At 33.6% G+C, this 21,264-nt stretch overlaps 2 protein-coding genes across 4 annotated transcripts in view; one reads left to right on the forward strand and one right to left on the reverse strand.

Annotated features, from left to right (window-relative positions):
- The window catches only part of LOC142974782 (putative inorganic phosphate cotransporter), a 43,737-nt gene extending 37,832 nt beyond the window's left edge, over positions 1–5,905 (forward strand). For both annotated transcript variants that reach the window (XM_076117295.1, XM_076117296.1), the window contains exons 8-10: positions 811–932; positions 2,088–2,204; positions 3,763–5,905. In XM_076117295.1, the coding sequence (XP_075973410.1) occupies positions 811–932; positions 2,088–2,204; positions 3,763–3,981 (458 nt within the window). In that variant the 3' untranslated portion in view covers positions 3,982–5,905. The remainder of the gene's footprint in view (positions 1–810; positions 933–2,087; positions 2,205–3,762) is intronic.
- An 803-nt stretch (positions 5,906–6,708) lies between these two features.
- On the reverse strand, positions 6,709–11,620 carry LOC142975003 (putative inorganic phosphate cotransporter). Of its 2 annotated transcripts, none has more exons than XM_076117612.1 (10): positions 11,491–11,620; positions 10,389–10,530; positions 9,733–9,935; positions 9,344–9,580; positions 8,657–8,866; positions 8,361–8,528; positions 7,799–8,015; positions 7,486–7,607; positions 7,230–7,346; positions 6,709–7,004 (listed from the first exon to the last, which is right to left on the reverse strand). In XM_076117612.1, the coding sequence occupies exons 2-10, from the start codon at positions 10,489–10,491 to the stop codon at positions 6,783–6,785; spliced, it is 1,599 nt and encodes a 532-aa protein (XP_075973727.1). In that variant the 5' UTR covers positions 10,492–10,530; positions 11,491–11,620; the 3' UTR covers positions 6,709–6,782. The 2 variants fall into 2 exon arrangements, with proteins under 2 accessions (XP_075973727.1, XP_075973728.1); XM_076117613.1 differs by lacking the exon at positions 11,491–11,620 and adding an exon at positions 10,697–10,874.
- Between the last annotated feature and the right edge of the window lie 9,644 nt (positions 11,621–21,264).

A 21,264-nucleotide genomic window follows, 5' to 3' on the forward strand; every position in this document is an offset into this window, starting at 1 on the left:
TCATAAATATATATATATATATATTTTGGTTTGATAAGTCTATAAATCCGCTTAAGTTTCGATTGCGGATATCAAAGATACATATCGAATATTTGTTGGCTATCAGGACCAAACTCATGACAATGCACAGTTAATAGCAAGATAACTATGTTAGTTAGCCTTTGTGACACACACGATACCGTTTATTGCTACGTCATAGCGAGTACGGTTTTCTACTTGAGGCATACAACATTGAACAATCCATTGATCGCATTAGATTGGCAGACTTCACCCACTTTCAAGTCTTTATGAGACAGATCACCTTGTTCCCTATTAAACCACAAATGTAAGTAAAGTGTGCTACTAGTTTGCAATAACTTTAGACTTCAAGGTAACATAGATATAATTATTTGATAACAAGTATTTCAGAATTATAGCAAGACTACTTAATTAAATCACTTATATATAGTAAAGTTTTATGAATATCATCCAAATCCGGTTACAAAATTTATTACAACAGTTCGTGTATTAAGACTCAAATTCCACAAAGATCCACAACACACTGTAACACTATAACCAGCGTTAAAGCCAATACCATTTCACAACTACCACTCCGCCAAACTAAAAATAAATAAATGAAAATCACTTATGTTTCGCACAGATTGTTACTCGTATAAGTGGAAACACTAGTACTACTTGCCTATAAATATCACAAAGACAACTATCTATATTCCAACCCACAACACACAAATGACTTTTACGTGTTCCTCAGAGATTCTTTATAAGTCTTCCACCACGTTTCATATAATACATCGGTGTTATATGTTACAGCTGCTACCGGGCCCGCAATATGTATAATATTGGCATCGTACGCGGGCTGCGATCGACTTGCCGCCGTCGCTTATTTCATCGCGTCTATGGCTCTCATGGGAGGCTTCTACAGTGGAATGAAGGTAATATAGCCATTTTCTGATGAGTAAATTGGGTACTAATGTTGCTTTGAGAATTATGTAAATAAGTAACGATCATGTTTTGAGATACAGTCGACGACAAAGTCGATATTTTGTCATTGATATGCTAAATATTTTTAATGAATACAAGTGGACTGAGATGACTTTCGACGTTGCTTAAAAAATCTAGCTCTACTTAAACAATAAACCGATTTTTAATTTTAATATTCGTTGTAATGCTAAGCTAAGTGCTCATCTAGGCCATGTTTACTGGCAAATTTAGTAGGCCATAAAAGTCGGATATTACTCACTGAATATCGCAACAAAAATAAAAAAAATACACCGGCTGAGCTGAGATTACAAATAAAACAACTATTCATATCGTTTGATGTTATTACTCTTCTCAGAAACTCATTAACGCCACGACGGCATAATTAAATTAGAATAAAAATAATTCTCTAATTAAATTATTCCGGTTGGAAGTTCAGAAGATTGGCACGCAAACTAACTAGACGACTGTACTTTATTACTTCGAAGAAGAAATGTGGCTGGAATTTTGATGACGTGTCCTTTTATAAGGTCACGTAACAAATTGTGTACCTTTGATCCTTTCTGAAGGCGTGAAGTGAGGAACGGGAATTTCTCCTTATTGTGAATGATCTGGAGTAAAATACTCGTCTCTTGAATACCGCGAAGTCACGTAACACTCGCTGTATGAAATATGGGCACGGCAGTTTGTTACAGAAAACGTGCTTTTGCGCTGATCTTGGCTGAAAAGTATATTGAAATAGAACGAATTTTATTATAAAAATATTTCATGTATATTTTATTCTCCTGGGGTTGTAGATTTTTATGAACAAACGAGAATACAGAAATGTAAGAAATATAATTTTCTTAAAGTTTCGTGCAATGAAGTATGATAAAAAATTGACACACTGCACAGTCCATCATATTTTTTACTGATTGCAATTATATAATAACATTCCTTTAGCTATAAGAATTTTGTTCCTAGCTTAAACTATTTGTGATTTTTACACTATGAGTAATAAAGTATGGCTAAATTAATAGGTAGTTTGTGAGCCATCTTCAGTAACTAGTTATTACATAACCACCATTTGGCAGCTAACAAGGCATGTAACATAAATTGTGCGTTTGTAGGTGAATGCGTTGGACTTGGCACCGAACTACGCGGGCTCCTTGACCGCAATGATCAACGGAACCTCCACGATATCTGGCATCATCACGCCTTACTTGATAGGACTACTCACACCTGATGTAAGTATGAGTTTTGTTATACTATACAGACTTACGCCTAAAATAATACGAAAAATTATACTTTCACGAATATTTCTTGTTTTGGATATTAAGCAAAACAATAAAAAATAGCCTTAAAATAGCGTTTTAGAACGTAAGTGATTTTTAATGCAAATAGATAAAGTTTAAGTATTCTTCTCTTTACAAGTAGGCCTATTTGTTTCTAAATATGCTGATTAATTCCCGCTCATGGGCAATCTTCGAATGTTATTTTAATTCTCAATAGAATAGTTTTCCATTGTAAGTAAATACGGTCTTGATTCCAAAATAAATAACCACAGCATCATACTCAACGTCCGTCTACAATAACAACGCAAAAATATAATACAGCTACAACGAGAATATTTTACACCCCAATCAAAATAGCTCCCATTTTTCCGGAATAAAAACATGAGCATTCGACATTATGGAAATTGTGATACATAGTTGTCTCACATCATACAATGTGCGGACAAAAACCTTTGTCGCTTCGTCTATTATACGGGAACTCGACTGATGAGGTTATGAGGGCGAACCCTTAGAATTCAGTTATATGCCTTCGTGAGTTTATTCCCGTTTAGCTTTTCCTTCCATCCCTTTGGTAATATCATTTTTGTATAATACACGCGTTTCTGTGACGACAATTTTTGTCGTAGTTAACCCATCGTTGGTTCTTTTGTTACGTTATTTGGAGACATTTCTATGAATAAATTGGGAATCTTTTGTGCTTTATGTTATCTTTTTAGTTCACAAGTTTATTGTTAACAGAAAAGCAGTATAAGAAAATGGACTTTCTTTTTTAGTTTTGAACGTAAAATGCGTATAAATTTTCAAGTAAATTGTTTGTACAAAGATCAAGGAAATGGTCTTCGTAAAATTGTGTAGTTATTGCTTCTCGGCTTTTGGCTTAGATAAAGTGTAAAAAAATATTGTAGAACCGTAATCAGCTTTCCAAAATATTTTACCTATATTTAAGTCCGACTTCAACTTCTAAATAAACCTCATAGACTTTGGATCTCAATTTTCCAGCCGAAATAATGGTAAAATGATGAAACAAATCGTCTGGAAGTATTTCAAAGACGGCTCGCTCAGTAAAAGTTTGTTCGGAACCGTAATAGGCTTTTATTGATAAAACATTTTCAACTCAGTGTCAAGTTTCGACAAGACGTTGAGTTTGTGGCTTTGTGTGCCAACTTCGAGTTTTTGAACGTTCAATCTTCTTGCTAAAGTTCAAAAGCTATTTATAATTTTGTATCAGTATCTAATGGTTTTTCAAACAGCAATATTAATGCATATTATGTCTTTTTGATATTTATGGCTTCAACAGTTAATAAAGTTGATTTTATGTAGTAATATATTAAGTTACCAGAGGCTCTATAGATAAGGCTCATTTTTATAATAAATGCAAAAAAAATGCTGTGTTAGTTGTCTTGGTCATAAAAATAATCTTTTTCGAGATTATCTGTTATAGTGACTGGACTAATCTTTAAAAATCTACATGCATCATCAATATATTCTAAAAATATGTTTTTTTTTCCAGTCAACATTAGTCCAATGGCGAGTAGCGTTCTGGGTGTGCTTCGCTGTGCTAGTAGGCACGAACGTGGTCTACATATTCTGGGCGGACGGCAAACAGCAATGGTGGGACGATGTCCGGCAATATGGCTACCCAGAAAACTGGAAACACGGCCCATTGAAGATGGCAAACCAAGACAAGGAGAAAAACAAAGCGAAGGAAGCGAAAAATTCAAATAAATAGAGTAATTTTGTTTAAAATGTTGGTTGTGAATGTAAAGTTGTGACGTCAGGATATAACAGATTACCTACTATTTAACGTTGATTGCATTATTCTGTTAGCCTGATGATTAAAGAGTTTGTATAGATAATATAAGTAAATAGCTTACAAGCTATTTTAAGATTCGTTTTGACTAGTCGATTGAAACCGATATTCCATACCAAAATTTCGTAATTATAAATATGTCATGCTACTATTAAAACCTATCAGATTTACCACTAGCCTAATGGGCAGAGAAAATTAGCTTCAATCATTCAAAGTTTCAAAATTAATTATTCAATTTAGCAAATGTCAATGATACGCGATTGCAGAATATATGAATTAGCCAGACAAAATTATTGACTAGTTAGAATAAGTTATCGCAGTGTGATTGAAACACGACTACTAATTTAACTAGTTTAGTCTTACTTAACAAATTAATGTGATTCGTTTTGTATTATTATTTTAATTAATGTATTTTACGAGAGAGTGATGAGCTTCATGTAATGAAATTAAAAAAAAAGTCCTTGTGGAGACAGAACAGGTTGTGAGAATTATTCGTAAAAATGCATTTTAAAGGGATTTTCTGAAGAATGCTTAGGACTACTATATAATAAATGAAATCTCTACAAGCGAGAGAGAGAACTATTATCACAGATATTTTAGTACCTAATCGCTTCTTTTAGGCTTGATTTCCTCTTATGCTGAATCGGTCGCGTACGTCAAATGAGCGCACAGTCCGATACGTCCATAGAAGAAATGTCTCACACACGCCAGCGTCGCTTTGCAGAGTCCCATAGATCATCGTGTATGTATGCGTACGCTTGACCGACGTCAGCGTATAAATAAAGCAAGCCTAAAAAGCGTATAATTAAAGAGAATACTTGATGCAGTCCGAATTATACTATCTTAGAATTAAGCTAAAAGCTAAATAAAATATGATTTTATCAAAGAAATGGTTTTAGCAGAAGTACAATATTAAATATTAAACTTCAGTCAAAAACAAATATTGAGTACATAATATGTTTATTTTAAGTAATATTTTTCTATGTTTCTGAACAAAATTGTTGTTCTTAATATTTATTTAGAAAATTATAACAAAATTGCTGAGCCGATTTCGTAGACGTGCCATCTAATTATCTACGTAGATCATAAAATAACTAAATTTATTTATTTACTTTCTGTACGTTTATCTGTTATATTGAATCGAGGTTATTTATTGTCTTTTTTAATACAATCCCAAGTTATTAACTACTGTTGCGACGTCTCCGTCCGGCAACTTAGTAGAGAGCATAGACATGCATCAATTGTGTGTATTTCCAAAATAAAGTAACACAAGACTGCAGTAGCTCGATTCTCTACCACTATCGACTGCCGACAACCGGCTAGCTATCGAAATTTTGACATTTAGCATGTACTGCCAAAATAGTTCTTACGACGCCCATCTGAGGCGCTGATCAGATTTTCAAACAAAATTTTTCGATGACAGTTCGGTTGCCGGTAGTCGATAGTAATAGAGAATCGAGCTACGGGTCACTGATGTTCTAAAATCTGAATTTGTTATAGGCCAGCCGTAAACCTATTCAAAGGCTCTATACTTAGTTACTAGACTACATTTGTTACTCAGTTAAACATCTTGAAATATATATATCGTGCTTGGACAAAGTACGGAGGTTATTGTGGATTAAAAAAATATTCGTGAGTGCTTTCCTATTTTTTGCCTTTAATATGTTATTGTATTGACAGCTTTCAGTGTCATTATTATAGTGCCTCGTATTAAATTTAAATTGTATACTATTGATGAAGGCAGCGATTGTGATATGTAATAGTTTAGGTATCATATCAACGAGATAGATTACAAATTAATTTAGTGTTATTTTTAAATGTTTAAAATAAAGCGTTAAAATAATAACAATTTGTTTATTTTATTACCCAAGAAGAGAAACCGCTGCGTCGTTTAAAAAAACCTACGCGAAATCGACAATGTTGATTTCCCATTTCAAGCATATATCAAAATTCTTTGAAAGTTGAAGAGTAAAGCTAAAACTTTTGATGCTGTTATTTGGCGAAGCGATACCACACGAGTTCAAAAGTTAAACGCCTGCCAAATTTTTAATAGCCTCACAAGAAAATATTGCTCTTAGATAGTTTTACGGCGCCCTCTCTCGATCTAACATAGATTAAACTGCTATGAGGAATAAACAAGAAGCTTCGTTCAAAAAACCTTACAGTATAAAATTGTATTCATGGTATTATTTAGTAGAAAAAGCCAAAGAAGGTTTTAAAATATTTAAAGCAAATAGCTAATTCGTAGTTTTTGAAAATATTTCCCTTGACGAGTTTAGGTTGAGTATTTTGTGTATATTGTTCTTGATTGAACTTTAGGTGAATTATAATGTGGCAAAATATAGTTGTCACTTGAAATGTTAGTGACACGTTATCTTAACGGATCTTTAAAACCACTATGCAAGTATGAATGATTGGTTGTTAACAATTTATGTTGTAATCGATGTATTTATTAGATGAAGAACTAATTAATAGGAAACTTTGCTATAATGCAAATATATTATGAAAAAGGAGTAATTTCCGAAAACAGAAGCCCCGCCACACAAAATTACCCTAAATAAATATATCACTATCAAACGATACACAAAGCTATTTACTATCAATGAAAACACAGTCGTAAAAAAAGAGATTTATTTTAAGTCCAGGTAAAACTAACATAATACTAATGTTTCTACTGACTAGTAATAGCTACATTGTCTTTTATAATAATGAGATTTTCTTTAAACTGAATCGAGTTTCTTGTCCGAAAGTTTGGTTGTTTCTGGTTGTTCAATCACGTCTTTGGTGAGAGGGCCGTGTTTCCATCCTTCAGGGTATCCAAATTGTCTGACATCATCCCACCACTGTTGTTTGCCGTCTGCCCAGATGTTGTATATCACATTAGTGATTACTAATACTGCAAAGCACACCCAAAATGCTATTCTCCATTGCGCCAGTGTCGACTGAAAAAAATCGTAAGTACTTATTTTAGGATTGACAGATAACGATAAAATCATTTTAATCGTTATAAAAATCTTTATGGTAGCTTTTAATAGCATTGCAGCTGCGGCTTTCAGTATCAATTAAATCTAACTGATTTGATAACATCAAGATTATTTTAGGCGTACATAATTATCTTTGACATAGAACACCAATCCAAAATAAGATTTAGAAACAATATTACTCACATCAGGGGTCAGAGATCCAATAAGGTATGGAGTGATGATACCAGCGAATGTGGATGTAGTATTCACAAGAGACGTAAGTGAACCAGCATAATTAGGAGCCAAGTCCAGTGCGTTTACCTGTAGAGAAATATCAAAGAAATAGTGTTTTAAAAACTAAAAAAATGAGAGGTAGGTACCATCACTATTAAGAATTACTGAAAAAAAATATTTTTATATCTTCAGTAAACAAAAGAAAGCATAAATACTAATTTGCTACCTTCATTCCACCGTAGAAGCCTCCCATAAGTCCCATAGATACTACGAAATAAACCATCGCTTTTGTACGATCGCAACCGGCGTATGACGCTAGGATGATACAGATAGCTGGACCAGTGGCAGCTGAAACCATAATAATACATTAAAATTTAATTTTAAAGGAAAATCTATCATAAAATTTGACCGACAACGACGGTGGCAAAGAACCACTACGTTTAATAAAAAGTAAATAATGAAACTAGCACTAGAATGTTACATATCATCAAAACAAACCATGATCTTTAACTGCTCGAAGAAATTTAAAAGATGCTTACCAATAGTAGTATAAATAATTCTTCCAGTCTTGATAGAGTGCCAGCCTTTTCTGATGCATAGATCACACATGAAGCCGAAGGGGAAGGAACAGAGCCACATGGCGAGGTACGGCAGGGCATTGAGAGTGCCAGTGGTCGCAATGTTAAACTTAAGTACGTCATGAGCGTATTTAGGAAGATCTGTGACCATTGTGTAGTATCCCCAGTCGTGACCAACCTAGAAATAAAAAAATAAAAGTATGATACATGACGTACTAACTATAACTAAATAACGAAAAAAATAAACAATTACAATTAAACAAAAAATATATTTAAATAATTCTACAAGGCGTCGTAGAATTTGTCCTCATCAGTCGACGGCCGGAGACGTGCCCAAAGGACCGGCAGCATTGCCACGTTGGATGGCAATGTTGACGCGTTTGGCTAGAAACTGGACAGCCTTTTAGTCACGAGTAGCCCCGACTAAACATTTCTGAACATTGATGATGAACGAATGATACGAATGATATTGTATTCAGCGATATATAAACCTGCAAAAGCAAGTTGAATAGGGAATACTTACCGAAGCGGCAACTAAGCCCCAAACAGGTGCAGATCTGAGGATTGCCTTCCATGGTACAGGGTCTTTAGCTGACTGTACCTCAGCTGTGGTGACGTTATTGTTCAAATAAGTTAGCTCCTTATCAGATATGTACGGGTGCGAGTTTGGAAGACTGTAGCAGAAAAGACTCTAAAAAATATAATATAGATAATTAAAGTTTGTGTTGGTGAAAGAATCAGATAATAAAACGAGAAAATATATAATCTATAATCAACAAGAATCAAAAGATAGAATAGCATCTGGTAATAGTTACTTACCCATAGCACAAACCAAAGAATACCAAACCCTCCAAAGAAGTAAAACACATAGGCCCAGTCTCTTCCATCAGCCAGTAAAATACCAGACATGAAGGAACCGAAGATGTTTCCAATTTGCGCTCCGCCAAAGATCAAAGCTCCTTGGAAAGACCGCTCATAAGGCGGTACCCATCTTGCCAACATTATCATCAACGCTGGCATTGTAGGACCCTGTAGAAAATAATGAAACTATTGAACAATTTTCTTTGATTGAAACGTTTCATAGATTTTACACAATTATCCATTGCTGGGGATGCAAATGATACATCGGTGTTTTTGAAGACATCGATGGATTTACCTTGGCTGGTTTGACGTTTCTGTCTGCTTGTAACGGCCGTGGCCTCATGCTGACTATCTCAGCAATCACACGACTCCACATGGACAATCCATTCACTAAATAGGTACACACGGATTAATAATAAGGAATACAAGTATTGATAGGAATAGGAATTTGGCTAAATGATAACGTCTTCAAAATCCATTTTATCACTTTAATAACCCGGTGGAGAGATGGTAGACCGGCAATGCCAAAGAGAGGTCAGATACAGGGTAAAGGTTATACTTTTTGTCATCTGTCCCCTACTCGTTGCATAAGGGAAATGTGTGTTCAGAGGTAACTAAAATGAATAGTCGGAAGTTCAATCTTACCTCTCCCATTCCTTGCAAAATCCGGAGAATAAAAAGCCACGTCGCACCTCCAACTCTGATGACAACAGGCGTCATGAAGGTGAACACGGCAGTACTGAGGAGTCCAACACCAAGAGTCCACTTGCCTCCAAACTTCTCAGCGAGGTAGCCTCCAGGCACTTGCGTCGCAGCGTATCCGTAATAGAAGCCACTGAGAATCAGGCCTTGCGTTTTCTCATCCCAGTCAAAGATTGCATACTGAAAACAATGTCTTAGTAAAATTGGGTCAAAACTTAGTCGTTGAAATACGACTCTTACTATTTTTAGTCACCAAAATTTATTAAAAAAATTTACAAAACAAATATTACGAAGAAATACTAATTACATATCTCAATACATATTTCACTTACCGGTCTTTCAATAACTGTAGTACTATTGCTAAAAAGATCATCGTTGGGACAGGCGTAGGGGTCTAGGGACTCATGTTCCCCGGATTTAGTGCGATTGACCATCTGCATGATAGCGAGATTGAGGCAAACTCGCATCGTGTACGCGTTGCATACGCCGAGGAGACCCATCACACCGAGGATGTAGCGTTGTGGGACTATGCAACCTGTATAAAAAACGACGGTGTTATAGTCCCGCAACTTAGTAGAGAACTTTAGCTTGTACGATGTAGGCTTCAATAATTTTTAAACACGCTACTGTCAGCAATATAAGACTGCGGGTCACTAATGATTCAGAATTTTCTATGCCTCCGCTAGCCACGAACCTCTAAGTTTAACAGCTCTCTACTAAGTTGTTGGACTGGCATATTGCTGAAAAAGTATGTGTGTGGTGGAGTTACCACACCGCAACCGTTGCGGCTCATGGACTTAGTTTCTGTACGCAACTATATTGTAGTCTAGTAATTGTTCTCGTCTATTCATTAGAAGCTAGAGGTTCTCGTAAAGATCTGCTTTAATATTAAAAATGTTTACGTGGAAAATATTTATTCTTTAGAAAATGCTTCTAGAAATTTATTTAATCATCATACCAGACAAAGACAATATAATGAAATACTTACAAGATCGCAGAGCCCTCGTAAATTTGTTGTCATACTTTCGAGGAGTTTCAGTCTTCAGTCCGAGTAACTTGTGCGCTTGCACCTGCGCTTCTTGGTCCTCCATTTTGAAGAAAAATGTTGTCTTGCGTCAATTTTGTTTTGTCTAAAAATACATAGAATGTATCGTAAGTACGCGTGTTCTTAAATGAAATTATGCATGCAATGGGTGTTTAGAATCTGTAGATGTTACATTGGACTGGTTTTAAACCTTTCTCGTATTGAAAAATGTTAGTTTTCTTCAATCTCTTAAAAAATTATGTTTCATTCACTTTGTAAGACTTCAACTTGAGTTTTAGAGACAATCATTTAGCTTCTTATCATGTCATCTGCGTTCATCGGCGTTTTAAATAAAAAATCAGGCGTATTTTTTATTTCAATCTTAGGAAATAAGGTAAATTTTGCTAACGAGCAGATAATGAAAAACAAAAATTCAATAAATGCGGCCGTTTTCTAGCTATGGTAGACTAACATTAAAATTTTGTGCATGAAAATTACGTTGCAATTTACGTTTCAATTTTAATACATGACAGGAACAAATTACTGAATACTGAAATACGCAGGAAACTGTTTAACGACAAAGTAGCAAATTTCTTGACATAAATTGGCAATTTCCAAAACAACTATAAACATTTCGAAACCATACGGAAAAATCTATATGTATACCATACCTATCGTAAGAAATGGGAAAGCCTTATGTGTTTATATAGCACACTAAAGAAAGATATTCATCACATTTTCACATTGAATTACTTTCTAAAACTTGCTAAATAACTTAAACCATACAATAAAATTTACAGATTTTAAGCCAAACTTGATTATGTAGCATACTAAAGAAAAATAATCATCATATTTACACATTGAATTACTTTCTAAAACTTGCTAAATAACTTAAACCATACAATAAAATTTACAGATTTTAAGCCAAACTTGATTATGTAGCATACTAAAGAAAAATAATCATCATATTTACACACCTAATTAATTTCTAAAACTTGCTAAATAACTTAAACAATAAAATAAAATCGACAGATTTTTAGCAAACTTTTATATCACAAGTACATACGCAAAGTTATTTCCAAAAAAGCTTTATCACATCCAGTTACTTCGCCAAATTATTCACTAGGAAATATTATATGTCACAGTCTACATTATATTTTATAACACAACATTCAACAACGGCTGTAGGAACTGTAGTGACTCATTATATGAAAGTTTATCGTATTTATTATTGTATTTATCAGTGGCGATTAAAAGCCTACGAACCATATGGTTCACACCTGCGTATGGAAAATATTGTCACCTAATCAACTACGATCTACTAAAAGGCGAAGAGTATTGTCAGAGGAGATTGATTCGTAGAAATTCGTAGAAAACTTTACAACAATAAGTACAAATTTTATGGAGCCGACAATACAAGGTATCTTTAGTAAGATTTCTATTGGTTTAAATAGCAGTTTATAAAGGAAAGTCAGTAATCTTCCTACTCTACGGTGAACTAGACAAAATGTGAATAAAACCATATATTTAATGGAAATTACAGGGTGAAATAAAATTAAAATGTCTGGTTACCTTCTCCCAGCATTACTACTACCACCTCCTTATATTATCTACCAGTTGCTGAATCATTTTACCACCTATCAGTACAGACGCCTCCGTCGTATTCAGCACCAATTTTTATATAACACTAGCTGACCCGCGCAACTTCGCTTGCGTCACATAAGAGAGAATGGATCAAAATTGTCCCCGTTTTTGTAACATTTTTCACCCGTACTCTGCTCCTATTGGTAGTAGCGTGATGATATATAGCCTATAACCTTCCTCGATAAATGGACTATCTAACACTGAAAGAATTTTTCAAATCGGACCAGTAGTTCCTGAGATTAGCGCGTTCAAACAAACAAACAAACAAACAAACAAACAAACAAACTCTTCAGCTTTATAATATTAGTATAGATGTGTGCGACTCTCGCTCCAGAAGTGCATTCGGTGGTCATATCCAGCTCCATCTTATTTGAACCAGTTACAATCCATACACAAAATACATGTTACGTTTGCAAAAAGTAAATAAGAATGTCAAAAGATGTGTTTACATGAATCCGTGAAAGATAGTGTGCAAGGAAAACATATGAGTTTTCCTCAAAGCAATCAAAACTATGCGAAGCGTAAATAGTCTTATAATACTTACGTCAATATCTTACTAATGTACGTATCTCTGTTTCCATTGTTATGGATGGTTAATTCAGTAGCACATTACAGATACAGCACATACATGTGTAATAGATATACGAAGATATGTTTCTCAATTTATAAGGCAGTGAATCTGTAGCGCGGTTCTCTACAGTTGGTTTATCAAGTATCGAATTTTGTATTAATGTACCTACTGCAAAAATTGTTCTTATGGCCCCCGCTAGAGACGCTGATCAAATTTCCATCCATAATCTTTTTAGCTATCCATATCCGAAATAAGCAGGAAATCGCCCCTCGGGGCATGTTACCACATATTCTGATACTGAAATAAATTAAAAATGATAATATACATATGTTTACAGCTTTATAATATTCTTGGTTTTCAATCCATAAAAGGTACGTTCAATGATCCAAACCAATATATCTTAGTTTCGAGCGCAATTTATTAAAGGCTGTAGGAATATTTGTTCCCGGCATGATCAGTACAAACACAAGATTCAGTGAGACAGAGATTCAGTTTGCAAAGTGATATCGCGACAGATTGTGTATTAATCAAACAGGAGATAAAATTGATTAATTCTGTTGTAGCGCCGCTATCACACGGCGCGTATCAACAAGGTCGAGGCGTATGAATGAATTACGATATAGGATGATACTGATTGATACTTCATTGAAGTTGCTTGATATTATCATGTCAAGGATTATTTTACAGACTAGTAGCTTTTACCCGTGACTCTGTTCGTGTTTATACAAAGGCAACATTTTGCTATTTTGTTTTTCCACGATCTAGAAATGGCTCTGCAAAATTAAAATCAGTTCAGCGGTTTTGACTACATAAAACAAAATTTTGAAGAAATTATTTTGAATTGAAATAACACAATTTATATCCATATTAATACATATATAATATTATTTCGTTAAGTACGGGAAATATAAATGCTTTTCTTAAAATTTACTATAGTTAAGTCGGTATTTTGGTACTTCTATCTACACTCTGTTTCATTGAAACTCAAAGAAAAGCCTACAGAATGTTTATATATACATACATATTTGATAACAGTTGGACTACAATTATAAATTCTAAAATACATTTTATCTAAGACAAGTTTCCCCTACACGTATTTTGATATCATTTATTCTTTATCGGTGTGTAATTTTGCCATATTTTTTCCTCTAATTGGAAACTCTTCTAGAACTTCTTTCGTTTTTACGGTCACTAAACCCAAACAACAAGTAATCTAGTGTATTTGTTCTGCAAAAGGTGTAAAGAAACTTAAAAAGTCTTCTATATATAAAATTTAAAATAATTCTAAAAAATATTTTTAGTTTTCGAAATACTTTTAAGGAGACTTTGTTACTAAATCTGGGGACACGGAAGTGCCCCCGCAAGTCGAGCAAAAAAAAGCGGCACGGCCGTAACATCCTTTTCTCGAAGCAATTCGGGCTATTTTTGACACCCCTATAATTTCGTTGTGGATAAAACAAGAAGCCTGGATTTTTAGCAACTAATCAGTCATTGTATAAACACGGTATATTTAAAATTTCAGTCAATTTGAACCAGTAGTTTAAGAATGACAACTTGTTAAAATTTTGAATTTTGTCACTCACTGATTCACTGACTCACTGACTCACTGACTCACTGACTCACTGACTCACTGACTCACCGATCATCAAAAGTCTAAGGTACTTCTAGCAGACTTAGAAGCTTAAAATTTAGAATACAAATAGGGTTTAGTGCCTTATTCATGGGAAAAATTAAATATTTTCTAATTTCGGTCCAGTTTTCTAAATACACCAACTGCAATAATAACTTTGTAATCTCATATAAATGTATAAGATTACAAGGTTACACTTGCAGTTCATGAATTATTATTACTGTAGAAAATAAAATAAATAGGTGTAAATAGGTACCTACTATATAAGGCATAACGGGAGGGGGTATAGGGTGGGTAAGGGTGTTTAGTCCATGAAACTGAACAACATTCCCATAGGAAAATATGTTGAATTATGCAAAAATAACGTCTTTCCATACAATTGGACTTATGTTCGCTCTACAAAAAGAAGTGAGATCCCATCAAAAACATTCTGTAAAAACCTCAAGTCTCGCCGTAAAAATTTGTGAGATCTTTATAATATCAAGTCGATTAATCTATTTAGTATCTACTTAAAGGACCTTCTGTCTTAAGTTATTACGTATGTTAATATCATGCCAATTTAAAAAAAATACCTTTAAAACAAATAGATCGACTTGGTCATCGCAAGAACACCAATTCGCCATTAACATTTCAGGAGCATTAACTTTTCGTCGTGCTGTGTAGTGTGGTACATACTAATAATCAAATCATGCGATGGCCAGGTCGGTCTATTTGTTTTAAAGGTATTTTTTTTTAATTGGCATGATATTAACATACGTAATAACTTAAGACAGAAGGTCCTTTAAGTAGAGACTAAATAGATTAATCGACTTGATATTATAAAGATCTCACAATTTTTTACGGCGAGACTTGAGGTTTTTACAGAATGTTTTTGATGGGATTCATATTTATTTTATTCATAAATGTTGTAAAGATCTAGTAATTTAAGGAGCACTTATGCCGTGTGATTCGTGTTTATGTGCCAGCAATAAAACAGCCCTAGATTAGGTTTTCCGTGCCAAGTATCTAGCAGCATAAGTCAACAAGGATGATAATTGTATCTTTAAGGTTTTTTTTTTTAAATATCCTCCATGATATTCGAAAGTGGGATTTCAAAATTCTCAATTTCGATACTTGATAAATGTTTACCGAAAAATGTAACAATGCCCTTCTTGTTACCTTTTTCGGAAAATATCGTATCAATAAAATATCATTACGTATGTATGTATGTATTTATTTATATGTAACATTTATTTTACACCCATTTAGGGCGTAAAATAACAAACTTAATGTTAAATAAAACGATCGCTATTAAATTCCACATTACATAAACAAATAAATTAAAACGTAACAAACTCCTGTCAAATGCAGAATTACACTGCAATTCTTGAATCTTTTGTCAGAAGAACTTCGAGGCCTTGCAATTTGATAGTATACTGAAATCAATGCGATTAATTGCTCGTCATTTTGGTCCAAAATAATGTAATCACAAGCTGACTATAAAAGCATGATTGCTAATTCCCGTTTACTATAAGATAATTGTCAGCACATACAGAAGATACTATCATCCTTGCCTTGAGTCATCATCATCAACAATAAAATCAAATTGTTACATTACAAGTCCCTTAGTACAGTTGCGTAATTCATTTCAATCGAGTTCCTCAGTTTTATTACAATGACGTCAAGTTTGTGTTTGTAATTAATATGTTTCGAGAAGACAGGCAGTATCTGTCGCGACAAAGCTGATTTGAAAACGGATGTGATAATTTAATGTTGTAGTGATAATTGTAAATATTTATTTGTGTATTTATTGTTAATTTTCCTATTTAGATAAGATATTAATCTCACCAAAATATTAGGTCGGGGAAAAAGTCTTGTCACATTATAGTATGTATGAACTTATTAAGGCTAATTCAATATTCAGTAACGAATATTGCTACACAGTTATTCGTAGGTACCTACTTTATAGTTTTAGAGTTTAAAATGTTTTATGAATATTATGTTCCTTCCTCAAAAGATAGATGAGTCGAGAAATACCTATTAATCTATTCCATATCATCAATTTGTAGTCTCATACATTGGTTCCTGAATTTCTGAAACTGTTAATTTTTTGTCATTGTAACCGCTTTTTCATACAATTGTAAGCAGGTACTTAATAAACATCATTATCGTATTAAACAGTACATTAGAACACACCCATTCAATCGATCTTACACTTTAATTGTTACAATTCACTCACATAGTGGTGCCAGAGGGAATTTGCATAATTTACTATCGACAAGGCTAAGTGCTCACTTACTATTCCGCGCACACGACTCTACTTGACTCGAAGGAACATAGAATACATGATTCACAATTTAAATTCGCGATTAGATAACTTGTTACTAAAATATCTATTAAGCGACAACCTTAGAATGGATACTATGTATTCCATTAATACTTTAAATAAGAGCGAGACTTCCGATATAAAAGTCTTAGATAGAAAGAGAGAGAAACAAAGTGCGGGAAGCAGGGTTGTTGTTTTCTATGTTTGTAGCGTAACACTCAAAATTCAACCGTTACAACAGTCGTAGCAATGAATGATCATAAATTATAATTTGCAAAGGGCAACAGAATTTATGAATAAAATTATGGTACGTTCTGTACTCTAATGAAACTTTATTGCTCTTTCTTTAATCCAATTGACAATGTATAATCTGAAAAATATTATCTTGTATAGCTAACTTTATAGGGCAGCTAGGTACATTAGATTTTGTCACACGAGATTCTTATCTACCTGTTAACATTTTGCAATAGATACATTAAATCAAATCTTTGTCGGTTATGAAAAACTGAATCATTTTAAAGAAATTAATATCAAAGAGCAACGCGTTCTTGCAAGGCTATTAGTAATTTGGTAGGCGTTTAAATGCTTGAAGTACAACTTGCTACTATTACCATACTGGACTTCGTGCTATTTTAGAACAGTACGATTTCTGTACGTTGCAATGTTCTTACTTGTTTAGGTACGTGTGTCTGTTGATACTCACTCATGAATTAAGACAAAATCATCTGAGTGCCTCTATGGTCTAGGATATAGTGATTACGTTTGCCGACCACGATCGTTGGAGTTCGAATCTCGAGTGGGACAGAAGACTTTAGCGGAGTAATTGAGATGATTTTTCTGGTATAATAGAATATTCCTCAATAGTAACCTGGTGTTTGGTGATAGTACATGACAATTGGATCCCCTATATAACATAGGACTTATATTGTATCTCGTGAAATGAGGGTTATTTCATAAACATACTGCTAACAATTTTGAGTATGACGAGTGAGTGTATGTATATAAATTAATTTCTTCCCTAAATATATATTATTAAGGGCAATTCAAATACGCTTATTGTAATAAACAAAATTATTATCATGTCATCAATCTTATGTTTTGCTTGATTAATATCTATTGAAGACAGCAGTTGGCCTTTAAACTGATTAGATATTAGTATTTTGATTGTATGCAGTGTTAGATGGCGCATCGATATTCTTATAATTTTGACGCTTGTTTACCTGTTTTAGAGTTTTTATCTGTCATAATACCAGACTCTATCAGACGAATCAGTTAGTCGTACAATCATATGAATAATATTATAATAATACTAGCAGCCTGCTCCGGCTTTGCTCAGATTACACCTATAGCTTAACTTAGCTTAACGTTAATAGATTATACGGGAAAATTGCATTAAAATCCGTTCCATTTACAGTTTATCGCTAACAGACAAACAGACAGACGCGGCAAAGGTCTGTGTTGTGATATGTAGTAATAGTCATTATTTTATCTAAAGATTCCATTTCGTAGAAGTGTTGATGTCTTATTTATTTTCAAGTTACGCTTTCAAACAGATCCACAACAAACCATTTTAAAACTTCATAAATCAGTTTATTTATACTTGTGCTTTTATTATACCTTATTCTAGGCTGAGTAATAATTTTATTTTATTACGCCCAAAAATGGCATAAAATACAAGTTTTTAACTTCGAACAACTAAGTTAGTACTTTCTATACTAATATTATAAAGCTGAAGAGTTTGTTTGTTTGAAAACGCTAATGTCAGGAACTACTAGTCCGATTTGAAAAACTCTTTCAGTGTTAAATAGCCCATTCATTAAGGAAGGCTATAGGCTACATATTATCATGCTACGACCAGTAGGAGCAGAGTACCAGTAAAAAATGTTACAAAAACGGTGAAAAATTTCCCCAATTCCCTCTACTGAGACGCAAGCGAAGTTGCGCGGGTCAGCTAGTGTACTCGTAATGTTGAAGTTACCGTCGCACGTTGATGTGGCTCGTTAAGTTTGACAAAAACTTGTTTGTTTCCTGCTCAGTACTTATCGCTGTATAAATAGCTAACGTACTCGTAATCCCGGAAGAGTTTAGTAGATATACTTACTTTACGAGCACACAGTATTTGGCAGATTTTGTAAATAGCTGTTAAAATATTTATACATTTTTATTTTACGTTAAGGTATTTTATGTGCCAAAAACCAAATTCAAAATATCCTTTATTTCATTGAAATAGTAATTTATCATAATTTTGCCATGCAGGCTATCATGCCTATTTTACACGAACGTGAAGATAGAGCTGTATATAACTAAGTTTACAATTTACCTTTTGTATTGTTAGTCTTGTGTGGCTATCGCTATATACCCGGCATTGAACTAACTTTGTTTCAAGTTCCTGTTGCGGAAAAAATATGAGCATAGTGTAATAAACAATTAATTTATATGCAGGAAAAGGTGACAAGATTTCAGAATTACATTAAGTGCTTCCCAGATGAATTTCAATACTATATTTGTGTAATGGGACATATTTTATTTCATTAAATCCATCTCATTGCTTTCAGTGTAAACAGTAGTAAAGCAAATGCTACTCTTAGACATAATATTCAAGAAAACTGTAAAATCTTCAATGTATTCGAAGCTGATTCAAATAGAGCATGTAAAACTGTGGGTGGTTTGTTTCTACTTGACTTCGATAACCTATGATACCGTGTGATAAATGTTTCTTATTAATTATCACTAAAGCTGACATGATTCAATCTTGTAATCGTTTAATTAAATCCGCTTTCTGTTACTAAACAACGATGCTATTTATCTCATATATATGTTATGCATTCAAGACTTTACACGAATCTGAGCAAAGTGGTAGATTAGGTTTACAACACTAGATATTTTTAGCAAAGTCGTTGGAAAAAAACTAGTTTTATAATTAATGATTATGCAAGAAATAATCTTTAAAGTACTGTTACTTTAAACGCAGTCTGGCTCCCGCATTAATCCATTTTCTACACAATATGTGAAACAGTTGTACAGTGTCGTAAGTTTTGAGATACAAGTTTCTAAACCTCAAACTTCAGTGATCCTACTTTTGCTGAATAGATTCTTGTGTAAATACGACTGCAGGTCGGAAATGTCAAAGGTTAGCTCTCCTCTAATAAACTTAAAAGGACACGCTACTCTCTTCCAAAAATTTAAGAGACAGTATTTGAATAAATTTAATTTTATTTCAAACTTACATTTCGAAATTATGCTTAGATTTCAAATTACGCTATCTTTATGACTTCGTAATGAATTGACAGCAAGATAATAACAGCTGGCATTAATATCTATGCGCAAAATCAGTTAATCCTTTATTATCATCATTAGTGTTGATGACAGGTGATATAATCCTCGTATATAAAACACTAGCTGACCCGCGCAACTTCGCTTGCGTCACCGAAGAGAATGGGTTAAAATTTTCCCCGTTTTTGTAACATTTTTCGTTGCTACTCCGCTCCTAATGACCGTAGCGTGATGTTATATAGCCTAAAGCCTTCCTTGATAAATGGGTTATCTAACACTGAAAGAATTTTTCAAATCAGACCAGTAGTTCCTGAGATTAGCGCGTTCAAACAAACAAACTCTTCAGCTTTATAATATTAGTATAGATAATCTCAAAAACTCTGTCGTAATTCTAACCGGTTTACCAAATTATACCACAAAGCAAGATTGTTCCGAAATGATTCACTTCGTAAAAATAAGTTTGTACCTACTTAAATGATTCGTCAAACGTACAATTCGTTGGTCTCAAGGCCATGTTTGGATTTAAATTCAACTTGTACCTACATTGTCTAATGAGTTTGATTCATGATGTTCTAATTTTAATGAAACGACATCGAATAAGGTTAATGCCGCTGCATATTAACCTACATTGTGATGGGCTTTGAAAGTAGTGCATGCGATGCGACGATGGAAATATTTTCCTGGTTATAATTTACTTCTAGTGCCGGCGTAAGTTTGCATGAATGTATGTATGTTTTTAATTTTACTCAACATCTATTGAACGGACTTTCATGTGCACTAATATCTTTTTTTATGATCTGGATTAGGAATTAAAATAACATATTTTTAACGCAGCCAATTTTTCAAGCAAGTAAACTCAATACAAGTCACAAAACGCAATGTTCTTCAGTTTTTTGCTTCTTAACGTGATCTTACACACGACACATCGTTTACATTATCTACATACTCACACTACTACAAATATGGATCAAAACGAGTTATACAATAAATGCTCCACGTGCTCAAAGTAGTTAAATAAGTAATTATGCATAAAAAATTACGTCATGCCCCGATTTAGTTTAAACAATGAAGATAAGAATTTAAAACATTCGTTTATACAAACTAACCTTCAACTTTGTAAAAAGGTTTAAGGTCACAACATAGTTGGCTCTATCGCAAGAACTAATAATAATTAGAACGAACCTAATACCTACGTCTTAAGGAATACTTGTAGTTAATTAAAAAGTTCAACGTTCCTCTAAAAAGATACGTTAGATTGGTTATCGAAAATAAAATTTATTGCTCCGCTTTTATTGGTCGACGAACCTTATTAGGAAACCAGTTGCTTCGGTCGCTGCCTTATCTCTTGTTACAATATTAGATGTCAAGTCCACGTTGACTTCAATACTTATCTTCAATTGTGATTGCTTTGAAACAT

The sequence above is a fragment of the Anticarsia gemmatalis genome, chromosome 8, assembly GCF_050436995.1.
Source record: "Anticarsia gemmatalis isolate Benzon Research Colony breed Stoneville strain chromosome 8, ilAntGemm2 primary, whole genome shotgun sequence".
Taxonomy (NCBI): Eukaryota; Metazoa; Arthropoda; class Insecta; order Lepidoptera; family Erebidae; genus Anticarsia; species Anticarsia gemmatalis.

What these genes read in the sequence shown, in the direction of transcription:
- LOC142975003 (XM_076117612.1), bottom strand. Translation starts at nt 10,491, where the DNA reads ATGGAGGACCAAGAAGCGCAGGTGCAAGCGCACAAGTTACTCGGACTG. An exon ending in CTACAGTTATTGAAAGACCG is followed by an intron (nt 9,581 to 9,732) that starts GTAAGTGAAATA and finishes CATTGTTTTCAG; the next exon opens with TATGCAATCTTTGACTGGGA. An exon ending in GCTTCTACGGTGGAATGAAG is followed by an intron (nt 7,347 to 7,485) that starts GTAGCAAATTAG and finishes ATTTCTCTACAG; the next exon opens with GTAAACGCACTGGACTTGGC.